At 47.0% G+C, this 15,134-nt stretch overlaps 1 protein-coding gene across 5 annotated transcripts in view; it reads left to right on the top strand.

Annotated features, from left to right (window-relative positions):
* Positions 1–15,134, top strand: part of LOC109306120 (CD99 antigen-like) — a 47,124-nt gene that overhangs the window by 24,697 nt on the left and 7,293 nt on the right. For all 5 annotated transcript variants that reach the window (XM_019529380.1, XM_019529381.1, XM_019529379.1 and 2 more), the window contains 2 exons: positions 4,857–4,910; positions 12,016–12,072. In XM_019529380.1, coding sequence (XP_019384925.1) covers positions 4,857–4,910; positions 12,016–12,072 — 111 coding nt within the window. The remainder of the gene's footprint in view (positions 1–4,856; positions 4,911–12,015; positions 12,073–15,134) is intronic.

The raw sequence follows: 15,134 nt of genomic DNA, 5'->3' as shown, positions 1-15,134 counted from the left end.
TTACTTTGTCATAGGTCTTGTCTTTGTATCTTAGAACATGCTTATTCCGTTTACCTTATGTCGAACAAATCTGTTGTAAGGTGTACAAATGAAATCATAGGGTTTTCTGAAAACTAAAATTCTGATGAATGCGCCTGAATTTGTGTCCTGTGAAGAGAGAGAAAACCAGTAGAAAAGAATGACTGTATAATTTTGTCCTTAAATTAGTTCCTAATTGTTTCCTTTCAGACTTGGCTTGGCTCTCTTATCCCACAGTGCCTTACAGCTGCACTGCGATAGTTTTTAATATCACAGATTAAATACTCTTCTGATGGTCCATATTCCCTATAGGCTGAAAGTGGTTGGAAAGGAGTTAAGCTACTAAGGATGACATCCCAACTTCTCTTAACTACCATGACTAATCATGAATGTTAACCAAGTAACATTCGTATTTTTGTTATAATTTTAGAGATTCAGACTTGTTGGATGGAAAACATCTACTGGAAAAGGGACTGGGAGTAAAAGGCCATATTTACCCAAATCCAAGAAGACTTTGAATTTAAGATGACTCCCCAGTAATTAAATTTTTATGCATAGAAAATTATAAACTGGTTATAATCTTCCATGTATAGAGTCTAAGTAGTGAAAGATCATCTTAAATTTATCCCCTTCCCCACTGCTGTGGTAGGAAGAACAGCAGTGGGGAGGGAGAGAGGCCAGACCCTCACTCCTTGTCCCTCTGCCCTTTGCCCTCCATTACCACTTACTCCCCCTGAGACCTATGTCTGCCCTCCTGCCCATGCCTCCCACCACATGCCCCTTGCCCTCGCCATACTCTTTGTCCCTTTTGTGGCTGTGCCTGAACCCTGCCGCTTGCTCCCTGCCCTCTGCTCCTCCCTGTCACCTATTGTCACGCCATCCCCCCCCCATTTACTTTCTGCTGCTCTGCCCCAGGGCATACAGCAGCCCTGGCTCAGTTTGGCTTGGCAGAAGGACTGGTTTGGTCAGGGTTGGAGCTGGAGCAGAAGGTAAGCAGAGGTGTGTGAGGGCAGGCTGGGGACTGGGAGGTGCAGTCACTGGGCAGGGGGACAGGCCATTCAAGCGCTACTGAGCTGTACAAATGGGTCTCCCCTGCACTTGCCCTCCTTCACTACCATATAGTTTTCCCCAGCAGTGAGTTGCATCCCCTGCAGCGTGAGCTGTCGCAGGCCAGGTTCAGCTCTGGCTTTTGGCTTTTGGTCCAGAGACGAAGCCAAAGCTGAGTCTCTGCCTTCCTTGGGCTGATACTTGATCCAAGATGGGGGTTTTTATCTCGTGTTGTTTGGGGGAGGGAAAAACCCTTTCTTGGATTCAAGTAAATATGATAATATAAAATAATACTGAAATCTTTGAGATCTGGGGCAGATATCTTCCACTGTGGCTGTTGCAGTTTGTCTGTTCCAAGAAATGATCTAAGGGTGAAATTGATTTTATTTACCTTTTTTTTGTTGTTGTAGTGTCAAAGCAATGTGCTTAGAATTAGGATGTGAATGTGATTCTTTTTTTTTTCCCTTTTTTTTTTTTTAATTCTCATTGGCTAAACTTCAAAATCACCTAAATTCCATTTTTTCCCCACATCTTTATTGATGTAAAAGCTTCAGATTTTTTCTTTTTCCATTTCCAATTGCTGTGGGGCCAGGCACCACAAGTAAGAACAGTGGGGATTCCTATGCTTCTGGTGCCTTCCTTACTAGGAAGAAGAAATGCTGGGCTTGAATTCAGGATGGAAGAATAGCAAACAAGTAATGCTGTTGTCAGACATTGACACACAAGCACTTGGCAGACCTAACCCATGGTTTCCTGCTTTTGTGTTAGTACATGTAAGTATGGCCTCTAATGGCTACAGGTCAGTTTTTCCAAATGGTATGGGATTAGTTGGGTTTGGGATTTGTTTAATGGGCTCGCTTTCACTAGATAGCACTAATTGACTATACCTGGGAGATTATTTGATTTGAAAACCTGGCAGTCGACCACTTTCCATAGAAGGAAGAAAAATGCTTTCTGGCAGAACTTTTTAGTGTCAGAAAGCCACGTTCCTTTGTGGGAAGAAGATCTCTTTGCTAAGTCTATTATGGGTTTTTTTTCAGCTCGGTAAAACAAATAAGCATACAAATGACAATATGCTTGCCACACTTTATCCAGTGAAGTGAAATAGTTTGGCAGATGGTGCCTGCTAACTCCTTAAATTACTCTACAGGACTTGTGAAACTGCTAGGTTTGAGCATTGCTGGCAGCAGTTTTCAAAGGAAGAAGCAGAAGTTCTTCTGCCGGAAGATACAAAGGCACAATTCCTGAGCAGTATAGCTTTATGTGTTCCTTGTATATGTAGCCACTGTAGGATCCTTGTCTTTTATAGGACCACTATCGTCTCTGCTAAAATGGTTTTAGTCAATTATGTGCCAACATTTCAGTGTTAAAATTAGCTAATGTTAAGCTGAGAAGGGATGGGGGGAGGAGTAAAAGTGTTGGGTTGTATGATCTTCATGTGAATTTAAGAACATAAGAATTGCCATTTATGGGGCCAAACCATAGGTCTACCTTGCCCACTAACCTGTGTCACACAGTGGCAAGAGTGGATGCTGAAAAAGAGAGTGAACTTGGTATGAGCAGGGTTTCTTCATTTCTATCTCATTTTCAGCCTCCAGCATTGAAGATCTAGGAAGTTCTGATTTGGAGGCTGTACCCCTAACTCCCATGCTCAATAACTACCAATGCCCCTTTCCTCCAAAAATTTGTCCAATCCTTTTTCAATCTGGCTAAACTGTTAGCTTCTACAACATCTGATGGCAATGAGTTCCACATTTTAATTACATGCTGTATGAAAAAGAACTTCCTTTTGTTAGTTTTAAACTTACTACCTACTACAGCAAAAGCAGTGTTATCCGGCACTTTATCAACTGGAAAGCTCCACTTACCAGTATCCAAGGGACGCGGCAAAAGCGAAGTGGGAAGTCTGACTTTCGGTTTTAGCGCCATGAGGCGAGTTCCTCTTTTTTTTTCACTTCACTTCTTTGGCCCATGGCCTGAGGTAAAGCAGCCTGCGTGGGGCCCCCCCTTCCTGTCCCCCAGCACACTGATGCCAGGGAGTGTACCAGACAATGCATATTTGATTTACCGGCATCCCCCATGCCTGGTGGATGCCGGATAACAGAGCTTTTGCTGTAATTTCATTTGTGAATTCATTCATTCTGTGTAAATAAGGTTTCTTAAATTATACCACATAATGACTATTCAGTCACTGGGTATGTATATGTAACTAGGTCTTTCATAAAGACTACAGGACTTGCAGTGCCCAGCATTCCTGCTCTTGCTTCATGACCCATTTGTGGTTTATTTTTGCCATCTTAAGAACAAAAGACTGGAAGTGACCTTACTGGTCACTGCATTCAGTCTTCTGAAGTTGCAGGCAACCATGTCATAAACCTTTTGTCCAACACCCCTCAGTATAAAAATATTTTAATTTACATTTTTTCTTTTAAAGAGCCAAGTCTCTGTTTCTTCCAAATTTGCCAGGCAGAGAAGAAATGGTGTTCTTCACAAACTGCACTCTTTTTTAGAATCTACTGAGTGGGTGGGTTTCATGATGGAGGCCAGTGGTGCTCAACCTCTGGCCCTTCAGTGCTGAGGCTCCCCAGGGTCCAGCATTTTGGTGCTAGGGAAGTAGTGGCAATGTTAATTGCTGTTTCTCTGCTGCCAAATTTCAAAACCCATGGGGAGTACCACAGGCCCAGGTACCCCTGCATGCTAGATCATCAGTCTGCAATGCAGACAGTGTGCAGGGTCACCCTGCAGCTCAGTCCAAGTATGCTGGTGAGGCTGGGCCAGTGCACTGCCTGATCCAGGCAGGCCCGCAGGGCTGGAAGACTGAGCACCATTAATGTAGCCTTTTAATTCTGTGAACACTGTTCTTTGTCTATTGCATGTCATGTGTTTAATACTACCTAAATAGCACTTATGATACAACATTGTCTTTAGATCATTTCTAAAGTTGTGTGTATTTAAAAGTGGTTGTCTGTTTTCTTGGGGAGGGGGGAGTTGTGTTTGTTTGGGGGGGGTTGTTTTGGGGGTTTTATATGTGTGTTATGTGTTTTTTGTTGTTGTTAGTTTGTTTTTGGTGGTGGTTGTTTTTTAAGGAGCAAAAAGATAAATGAAAAGTGACATTTACTATGATGTTATTGTCAGTTTTGGTACCCTTTTAATTTTGCCTTTATTTGGGGGTTGGTTTTGAACAAAAATCTAGGCAAAATGAATAGATTACCTTCCCCCCTTTGGAAAGCCATGACACCTGAAAGCAGAAGGTGAGGGTGCCATCTGTATGGTAGTGGGCCATATGTGCACAGGGAATGAGAGGCCACCTTGGTACTGGCAGCTGGGTGGACTGTCTGATCATCCATCTTGTCATTAGACAGGAAGGGAGAGACGGAGGTATCTGCCTCCAAAGGTGATGCTAAGTACAACTTGGGGAAGGGGTTGCTTTGGGTCTAGGTCAACTGCTCTTTTTGCTGTGGACGCATATCGCAATACATATTGTATTGTGAATGGAGCACAACAATAAGCAGCATTTATAAGAGGTGCATCCTTTCATTACCACCATCTTCATTCTGGATTGGTATTTTTTTTAATCCATTATTTTGGAAATTTCTCAGCCTGAATCTGTCTTAGTCATAATTGCCATGGATAGTCGGTAATGGACATAATGGTCAGTACAGGTGTACGTGGGAGGCAGACTGGGAATGAAAACCAAGCAGTGCAGGAATAGCATTTTGGGGGTAGGACTATTTAGCTCATTGCTCTTCTTCTCAGTCTTGAAGCTTTCTTATTGTCTTATTTGTTTATAGGTGACCCAAGGAAGCCTCCTCCTGCTCAACCTGGAGGCACTGGCAATGGTGATGGTAAGAATTTTTTTTGTTAATGCTAGAATAGCACTTCTGTTTTAGATTATTGCCATGGTACAGCTTTCCATTAAACATTCCATTTTAGGGCTAAGTAATCAGTTCAGGTTTCAATCTCATTGAGTCTTTGTCCTGTACTGAGATTGGCCATAGGTTTGTTAAGACTAATGGGGCTACTGATGGAGTAGATTTGTCTCAAAGCAGATTCTAATAGTTACCAAAAATACTTCTTACAAAAATACTTCCTTTGTGCTACACCTCAGGGGATGGGAAGAAGCATAAGTGTTGGGTAAAATTTTCAAATAAGCATGGGGCCAAATTGACAAAGTCTGTTGTTGGTATCTTACTGACAGTGGTATCTTTCCGAGTTCAAAATACCAGTCCTGTAGCTCTTGCCTGTCACCATAATTTTGAGTTTTCCTAGGTGCTTAAGTTTGTCACTGAGCCTTGACTTATTGAACCCATGACTTCTGGCTAGGCCCTCTCAAGAATGAAGGCAGAATAGGCTGCCTGAATGGAGGGATCTGAGTGGGGTCCAACTAGTAGGATTCTGGGGCCTGGTGCAGGGCTGGTGATGGATAACATCTGGATGCCATATGTGAGGCTTGAGCTGCGGGGTAGGGGAGGAATGGAGCTGCGGATAGCACCCCCTTGCATCGGGGCAAGAAATGGGCAGCCTCCAAGTTTATTAACATCAATTAAATAGTTAACAACCAGGTGTAGTGGACAAGAAGGGGGGCTGTTAGCCCAGAAACGTGGGCAGGCTACAGGAAAATTGGCCCCGAGAAGGCACCCTGTTACAGCCATTAAGAGAAAAAAGAAAATTCCATCTCCATGACCCTCTGAGGACTTTTGTTAGATTAAATCGCCTTACTGAACTGGTTCAAGAAGTATCAATATCCTGGTAGAATCTTTTTTCACCAAAAGGCAGGAGGAAAGAGTTGCAGGTAGTGGTGGGATATCTGAGATTCAGTGAAGGGTGTTTCATAGTTGGTAGGGTCGGAAGGCACCTGAGCAGATCATCAAGTCCAACCCCCTGCCATGGCAGCAAAGAGTACTAGGGTCAAATGACCCCAGCAAGGTGTTCATCCAGCCTCCTTTTTAAAGACCCCCAGGGTAGGAGCCAGCACCACTTCTCTTGGAAGTTGGTTCCAGATCCTAGCTGCCCTAACCGTGAAGCAGCGCCTTCTGATATCTAACCTAAATCTACCCTCTGCCAGCTTGTGACTGTTATTCCTGGTCACTCCTGGTAGTGCATGGGGGAAACAGGGACTTCCCCAGTGCCTGCTGGTCCCCTCTGACTAGTTTGTAACAGGCCACTAGATCCCCCTTCAGCCTTCTCTTGTGGAGGCTGAACAGGTTCAGGTCCCGTAGCCTCTCCTCATAGGGCCTGCCCTGCTGTCGCCTGATCATGCGAGTGGCCCTCCTCTGGACCCTTTCCACATTGTCCACATCCCTCTTGAAGTGCGGCGCCCAGAACTGGATGCAGTACTTCAACTGCGACCTGACGAGTGCCGCATAGAGAGGGAGTATCACCTCCTTGGACATGCTTGAGATGCATCTGTGGATGCATGACAAGGTACAGTTGGCCTTCCTGACTGCATCCCCAAACTGCCAGCCCATGTTCATCTTGGAATCAATGATGACTCCAAGATCCTTTTCTGCCTCTGCACTGATGAGAAGGGAGTTCCCCAACCTGTAGGTATGGTGCTGGTAGTTCCTTCCCAGGTGCAGCACTTTGCACTTGGTGTTGAATCCCATCCTATTCTCATCCACCCACCCCTGTAACCTGTCTAGGTCTGACTGCAGCCTATTGCTCCCTTCTAGTGTTCCCATATCCCCCCACATCTTGGTGTCATCAGCAAATTTGAACAGGGTGCTTTTGACCCCCTCGTCCAAGTCACCGATGAAGATGTTGAACAGTGCGGGCCGAGGACCAAACCCTGCAGAACCCCACTGCCCGCAGCCCTCCAGGTCGAAAATGACTTGTCCACCACCACCCTCTGGGTGCAGCCCTCCAGCCAGTTGGTGACCCATATGACTATGTAGGTGTGGACACCACAGTCCCCCAGTTTTAATGAGAATGGGGTGAGAGACAGTATCGAAGGCCTTCCGAAAGTCCAGGAAGACTATGTCCGCTCCTACCTCTGCATCTAAGGATTTGGTGACCTGGTCATAGAAGGCCACCAGGTTGGTCTGACAGGACCTGCCGCTAATGAACCTGTGTTAATTGCCCCTAAGCATAATCTCACCTGCTGGCCCCTTGTGGATATGCACCAGAATAATTTTCTCAAAAAGCTTGCCCAGGATCGAGGTAAGACTAACTGACCTATAGTATCCCAGATCCTCCTTCCTCCCCTGTTTGAAGATGGGAACCACATTGACCCTCTTCCAGTCCTCAGGCACCACACCAGAGCTCCATGAGTGCTTGTAAATCCGTGCCAGGGGTCCCGCAATGACCCCAGCCAATTTCCTCAGTACTCTAGGGTGGAGATCGTCCGGACCAGCTGACTTGAATACATCCAGTCCCTCCAAAAGTTTCCTAACTAGTTCCTCACTAATCCTTGGCCTAGGTGCACCTCCCCTGGGATCTAAGGGGGGCCCAGATGGGGGGGGTGACTGTTTCGGTCCCTGCTCAGGAAAATAGAGGCAAAGAAATCATTAAATATGTTGGCTTTGTCATCTGGTGTGACGACCAAATTTCTTAGCGTGTCCTGCAGGGGCCCCACATTACCTGAAACCTTCTTTTTGCCCCCTATGTATTTAAAAAGGACTTTTTATTGTCCTCGATCCGGGAAGCTAGTCTAGTTCCATCTCTGCCTTGGCCTTTCTGACTGCCCCCCTGCAGCCCTGAGCAACTGCAGTATAATCCTCCCTGGTGATGGCCCCTCCCTTCTGTTGGGTGTACGCCTCCCTTTTAGCTAGGAGACATTCCTGGATACTTTTGGTGAGCCATGGGGGCTTGTGTGCCCTCCTGCTCCCTTTGATCCATGTTGGGATTACCTCCCTTTTGGGCTTGGAGGATCGTCTCCTTAAGGAGCGAGCACTCTTCCTGGACACCTGGCTCCCCTCCCCTCCGGGACCTCAGTGCTTCCCTGACTATTCTCCTTACCTCTTTGAAGTCTGCCTTCCTGAAATCTAGGGCTGCTGCCTTGCTGCAGGCCTTTGCCACCTTGCGCTAGATCGTGAATTCCAGCAGGCGATGATCACTGTCGTCCAGGTGGTCGAGCACCCTCAGCCCCCTCACCAGGTCATCACCCGTGGCCAGCACTAGGTCCAACAAGGCGTCTCCCCTGGTGGGGCTGTGCACCTCCTGGGTTAGATGGAGGTCCTGCAGTCTGGCCAAGAACCTATGTGAGCGTTCAAACCTGGCTGACTGCTCTTCCCAGCAGATGTCTGGAAAGTTCAGGTCCCCCATGATGACCATGTCCTTTGACCGAGCTACCTCCGTGAGCTGACTTAAGAATTCCAGGTCTAGCTCTTCCCCTTGGTTGGGAGGTCTGTAGTAGACCCCCACTGTTAAGTCTCTTTCCCCTCGACTGCCTTGTATTCTTGTACCCAAAGCACTTCAGAGTGCCCCTCCTCTGATTCTTTGCTAATTAATGAGGATGCGTATTCCTCCTTAATATAGAGCGCCACACCCCTGCCTTTCCTCTCTGTCCTGTCCCTCCTGTACAACCTATAGCCCTTGACATTCAGCGCCCAGTCATGCGTTGGGTCCCACCATGTTTCAGTGATTCCACACTATGTCCAGGTTGGTGTCAGCTAGCAGGAGGGTAAGTTTCTCCTGCTTGTTTCCCATACTACGAGCGTTTATGTAGAGGCATTTGAGGCCTCCTGTGGATGTGTGCACTGGCCCCCTACTTTCAGCATTACCCTGGCCCTTGTCGCTTACCTGTGTATATGTTCCGCTCGTCAGCCTAGGCTGGGCTGTACTTGTGGGTGTTGCTTGGTCTGACAGTCCAATGTTTCCTCTGCCCTCGTCTTCTGCTTCCCCCAACGAGCCTAGTTTAAAGCCCGCTGGAGGAGATCCATCAACCTAGAAGAAAACACACTCTTACCTTTAGGGGAAAGGTGGAGCCCATGTCTCTTGTTGTGATGTGCTGGTCATTGTTGAGGAAGCCAGAGCCCGCCTCGAGACACCATTCCCGAAGCCGCCAGTTGGTCTCCGCAATGCACGTTGCATGCTATCTTCCATGTCCACTCACTGGTAGGATAGAAGAGAAAACCACCTGTGCACCTATCTCCTTCAGCATGCACCCCAGAGCGTGGTAGTCCGCCATCAGGCGATCAGGGCTTCTCCTGGCTGCATCATTAGTACCCACATGGATTAGGACCATGGGGTCGTAATTGGTGGGCTGGATCACAGCTTGGATCATCCCCTTCACGTCCTGAATCTTTGCTCTAGGTAGGCAGTAGACCTCGCGTGTCGAGGAGTCCTGGTGACAGATGGGGCCCTCTGTACCTCTCAGGATGGAGTCACCTATGACGATCACGCGATGCTTTTTCCTCCTGGCCTGCTTAGCTCCTTCAGCCTGCTCGGAATGTGGAGAGCATGGAGTTTCCTCCTTTCCTTCCTTTTCCTCCAGAGTTGCCAGGGCCTCGTACTTGTTCTCCAGCTGGATTGGAGGAACTAGTACTGCTGTGTTATGAGCAGCCCTCGTTCTGAAGGTGACCGTTTGCCACTGCAGTGGAGGGCACCTCCTGGGGTGCTTCTTCCTTGGGTGCGTGACCCTGCAGGGAAAGAAAATAGCTGTCAATTTCTTCCTCTGCCTCCCTGATTTCCCTCAGCCTGCTAACCTCCTCCTGGAGCTCCCTCACCTGCGCCTCCAGGGCCTTAAGGCGGGCACCTGCAGGACAGGTGTGGGGGTCCCCAATCTCTGCCTCCCCAGGCCTTGCTGGGCAACTCCTGCAGGTCAGGGGGTGAGGGGATGCCAGCCCCCCCATGGGCTGTGTCTGGGTGGAGGCCTCAGACAAGCCCCAGGAAGACTGTGCCCCTGGGCAGGGCCCTGGCAGCACTCTGTGTCGACACCATCGTAGGAGTTTTCCTCATTGTATTCCTCCCTTCTAGCGTGCCCACTTCTCCCCACATATTAGTATCATCTGCAAATTTGAACAGGGTGCTTTTTACCCCCTTGTCCAAGTCGCTGATGAAGATGTTGAACAGTGCGGGCTCGAGGACTGAACCCTGGGGGAACCCACTGCCCACATCCCTCCAGGTCAAAAATGACCCATCCACCACCACTCTCTGGGTGCAGCCCTCCAGCCAGTTGGCGACCCATCTGACTGTGTAGGTGTCAATGCCACAATCTCCTAGTTTTTTAATGAAAATGGAGTGAGAGACCGTGTCAAAGGCCTTCCTAAAGTCCAGGAAGACTATGTCCACTGCAACACCTGCGTCCAAGGATTTTGTGACCTGGGCATAGAAGGCCACCAGGTTGGTCTGACAGGACCTGCCTCTAATGAGCCCGTGTTGGTTGCCCCTAAGCATAGTCTCCCCTGCTGGCCCCTCACAGACATGCTCCAGGATAATTCTCTCAAAAAGCTTACCCAGGGCTGAGATAAGACTACCTGGCTTATAGTTTCCTGGGTCCTCCTTCCTCCCTTTTTTGAAAATGGGAACCACGTTGGCCCTTTTCCAGTTCTCTGGCACAATGCCCAGAGCACCATGAGTGCTTGTAAAGCCATGCCAGGGGTCCTGCAATGACCTCTGCTAATTCCCTCAGCACTCTGGGGTGGAGATCGTCAGGACCTGCTGATTTAAGTATATCTAATCCCTCCAGAAGTTCCCTGACTAGGTCCTCTCTGACCCCAGGCCTGGGTGCACCTCCCCTGGGACCTGCGAGGGTCCTGGTGAGGGGGAATGACCTGGTCCCTTCTCAGAAAAATGGAGGCAAAGAAACTGTTAAATAGGCTAGCTTTGCTGTCTGGTGCGACAACCTGGTTTCCTAGCGTGTCCTGAAGAGGCCGCATGTTACCCAGTACCTTCTTTTTACCCACTATGTGTTTTTAAAAAAAGGACTTCTTGTTGTCCTTGATCCGGGTAACTAGTCCCAGTTCCATCTCCACCTTGGCCTTCCTGATCGCCCCCCTACAGTCCCATTTCTGGGAGATGTACATATGTTTTGCATGCATTTTCTCTCTCTCTTTCTAGAAATACTTTAAAGCCAGACTGAAACAGGATATATTTTCAGCTGGCTTCTATAGTTTACATCTCAGAAAAAAAAATCATTTCTACTGAACAAATACATTTGACTGGAACCTGAGGCACATTAAAAGAGAGAACAAATCTGTTTTCACTTGCCATCTTAATTTTTTGTTTTTCATTATGGGTCTCTTCCTTCTGGCAGAATGAACACAGTGCTTGGGATTTGTCTGTACTATATTTTGCTGTTTCAGTGGATGTGTTAATAGTCACACAATTGGCACCTTGAACTCATCTGGCCCTGTTGGCTGGCCAGATGAATAGTGCGAGGCTGCCCTTCTTGGGCCTATGGACCCCTCCTGCATGTCAGATCCAGTGCATACAGCACCCACCCAAGGCAGTCTGAAACCCATGCTGCATGGGGCACCCATCCTAGACTGGTCAGGGTAGGCACAGTGTGCAGCACAGGCCCTGGACTGGCTGGAGCAGGTGGCATAAGTTCCAGACCAGCCAGGAGAAGCAGTGCGTGGGTCAACTCGAGAACAAGGGTATTATGAGGGGCTGGATGATGGCGCTATGCAGGCTGGATTTGACTCAGGCCATATCTTTGACACCCCTACTAAACGATGTAGTTTCCAAACTGTGGAACATGGCTAGCCTGGAAAATGATTAAGATGTTTGGAGAAGAAATTAGGTGATCTTTACTTATGAAAATTGAAAAGCAAGTTACTTTCCTATAATTCTAGTTCCTCTGTATTTCAAGAGCACATTTACTCCACTTGACTTTATTGTGTCCCTGATTATTTATCATTTTCAGAATAATGTTTAAGGTCCTTACAGTGCCATTCTGACCAAACTTGCAAATAAGCTGAAAGATGGTACCCAGGTGAAAATGTTAACCATTAAAATATGGACTCTGCTGTAAGGATTAAAAATAAAATTCTAACATCTTTCTTATAGGAAACTTCAAAGATACAGACTTGTTGGATGGCAAGTCTCCACCAGAAACAAGCGGAGGTAAGATGATATAAAATTGTTATGCATACTGAAATCTCTTTAAGATGCAGAGGCAGCTATCTTCCAGTTTAGCAGTTTCATGCTTTGATCATCCAAGGAATAGATGATCCAGTGGTGGAACTGCTTTAATTTACAATTTGGCTTGTATTGTCAAAGCAGTATTCTTAAAAGTAGGATATGCACGTTGGGTAAACTTTAAAATCACCTAAGTTCCATTTTTCATACCTTTACTGACTTAAGTGGTTCACATCTATTGACTTTGAGATTTACACACCCAAATGACTAAGACACGTGTGTGTGTGTGTGTATGTGTGTACACATGTATGAGTTCATAATACAGGAACGTGGGGTGGGCGGAATTGTCAGCAGAAAAAAGTCTTCCTAATTATAACGACAGTAAAGGAAGCTATTCTGGGGGATAGCTTCATTGCAGTTTTTCATGAGGCTAAATAGGTGCCATCTTAAACTGATTCACTGTTTTTAAACCTGCACCTGACTGGAGGGCTCTAGATGAAGTCATCCCTTCCAACCCCATGATTCTGTCAGCTCAAGCATTTTCAGGCTTTGCAGCAGAGACTTGAAGTTAGGCTCTGACATCAAGACTGTGCTCTTTGCTATTACTTTCTTTCCAAAACAATTTTTTTTGTCCATTTGCAAGCCTTTAGAAATCAAATTTGTAGATGTTCAGACACATGTCTGTCACAAATAATTCTTCAAGGCTCTGGTTGCAAAGAGCATATTTTTTTTCCCCTGTTTCCAGTTGTTGTTAGGTCGGACACCACAACTCAGAGGAGTGAGGATTCTTATGCTCCTGATGCTTCCCTTACAAGGAAGAGGAAGTGCTGGGCTTGATTCAGAAGGGAACAAGAGCAGGACAGGAACAGTGAGGGGAGAAATGTTTTAGGAAGGGCAAATTGACACGGGGAATGGGATGGATCAGAGAAATGGCACATTTGTAGAGATCAGGCAAAAAGGTGGTATCATAAGCATGCAAAGTCCTTTAGAACCTAGAATTGAACCTAGCATTTCTCAGCCACCACTCCTTTGTTATCAGATGCCTCTACAACCCATTAAAGTTAATTTGTCTTCTGATTCTGGCTGGTTCTCATATAGAATGAAAACTAGCTATTGCTGGGCATTTCTACATGTATACTTCATTGTGCAGTAGACTAACTGTCCTGAAAGTGTCACTTCCTACACATGCTCCACAATTAGGGCACAGTAGATTAATTACATTTACGCTGGTGAAGGATAGTCCCATCAGACATGGGTACTATCCAATGGCAGAGTAAATTAGTGCACTTTATCAGTGCACCCCTAGTTTAAGATTTTTTGGGATGATACCAATGGCTGATTATTAACGAGCCATATTAGTTGATACTGATCTGATTGCCAATATGCATCCCAGTAGCTTGGTGAGCAATGTCCAGCTGGTAAGTCTGTTGGGAGTGGGGGAGAGGAGAGGGGGGAAAGGAAGGAGAATGAGGGGGTGCAGATCAAGGTGCCTGCAGTGAGGGAGGGAGTGGGGCTGGGACAAGGGCAAGCGTGGGCAGGGTGGAGCTCAGGATGGAGCTGCGTGGCTCATCCAGGGGCTATAAGGGGGACTTCCACAGCTATGTGCACCCTGAAAGGGAGCCACGAAGGGTGGGGTACCCCCTGGATCTGTGCCACTGCTGTTTGCCTCAAGTGCAGCCCACCCCCACACCCCTCACCCCTCCCACTGGTGGGAATAGCCTGGTGCCGGTCCCATCCCCAACCCACAGAAGCTGCCTGCCCTTGCCCTGCACACAGATCTAGAGGGCACATGACCCCATCTCCCCATGGCTCCCCAGGGATACACATAGCTGCAGGATCTTCCCCCTTTCCCCCTGGACTCCCTGGATGAGCTGCTCATGGCTCTGTCCTGTGCCCCAGCTCCACTCCCTCACTGTGGGGGGCCTCCATCTGCCTCTTCACTCTCCATGCCCCTTCTCCCACAACAGACTTACAACAGACTTACTAGCCAGACACTGCTCTCCAAGCTTCTAGGCTGGCCATGTGCATGCTGCAGCTGTGTGCATGCAAGCGGCACATATTGGCAACATTAACAGCCTCATCAGCCAAAAAAAGCTAATGGCCAATAATGTCAATTTTCCTTTTATCAGTGCCGCTACAATATGGACCGATGTATTGGTGCATCTCTAACTTTAAATGCATGTGTAGTTGGTGACATCGGGATTGGTTTACAATTGGGTCAAATTGTACCAGAGTTTACTCAGTTAATGTAACTGCATGTGTAGATACACCCACTATCTATTAGTTTTGGCTTAAATGACACAGATGTATAGTAGATTTAATTGTTTGAACCTTGCTGACAAACCATGCAGTTGTCAGTGTGGTTCTGCTTTATAGATATTGTGTAGTTTTTAAAATGCCATTGGAAATTTAACATTCTTTTAACACATTTTTTTCTACAGTATTGTAAAGCAACTTCTCAAATGAGGAAAAGCCAGAATGCAGACTGTATATATCAAAGTGCACAGATAATTTTTTTTATGCTGCTCTATGGGGTGGAGTCTAATCTTATTTAAAGTATGGGACAGGTAATGCAGTAAGGATGAATCGGGGTTTGTAGCGAGTAAGGATGTTGGTGATCAATCCCATTTCTTATTTGTGGTGGATGCTGAAATGTATATTGTGAAAGAATGGTTTCATGGGGCACATCCAGGTGAGCATGCATATGTGTCTTGCAGCATCTCAAAGCCCTTTGAGATGCTGCAAGAGGCACATGCAAAAATGAGAAAATGTTCCCCGTGCTGCAAATATGCAGCATAGGGGCAAGATTAGACCCCTGACTGTGCAAGGGTTAAAAAAATCCCAGTGGAAAAAAGCAGGGCAGGGCATGGTCCTGGACTGTACACTAAGGTAATAAGAGGCTGGGTCCTCCACAGAGATGCTTTGGTAGCAGCCAGAGCATCTCTATGGCTGGCCGTCACCCTGGTGTTGAAGCACTCTGCCTGCCCATGCAGGGCAGGCAGTATGTCAGCTGCAAGGGGCAGGACCTGGGCTTCTGCTGGTAAGTG

The sequence above is a fragment of the Crocodylus porosus genome, unplaced genomic scaffold (assembly GCF_001723895.1).
Source record: "Crocodylus porosus isolate Cpor-Errol unplaced genomic scaffold, CroPor_comp1, whole genome shotgun sequence".
Taxonomy (NCBI): Eukaryota; Metazoa; Chordata; order Crocodylia; family Crocodylidae; genus Crocodylus; species Crocodylus porosus.
Note: the sequence above shows the minus strand (reverse complement) of the source record. Positions and strands in the feature narration are given on the sequence as shown.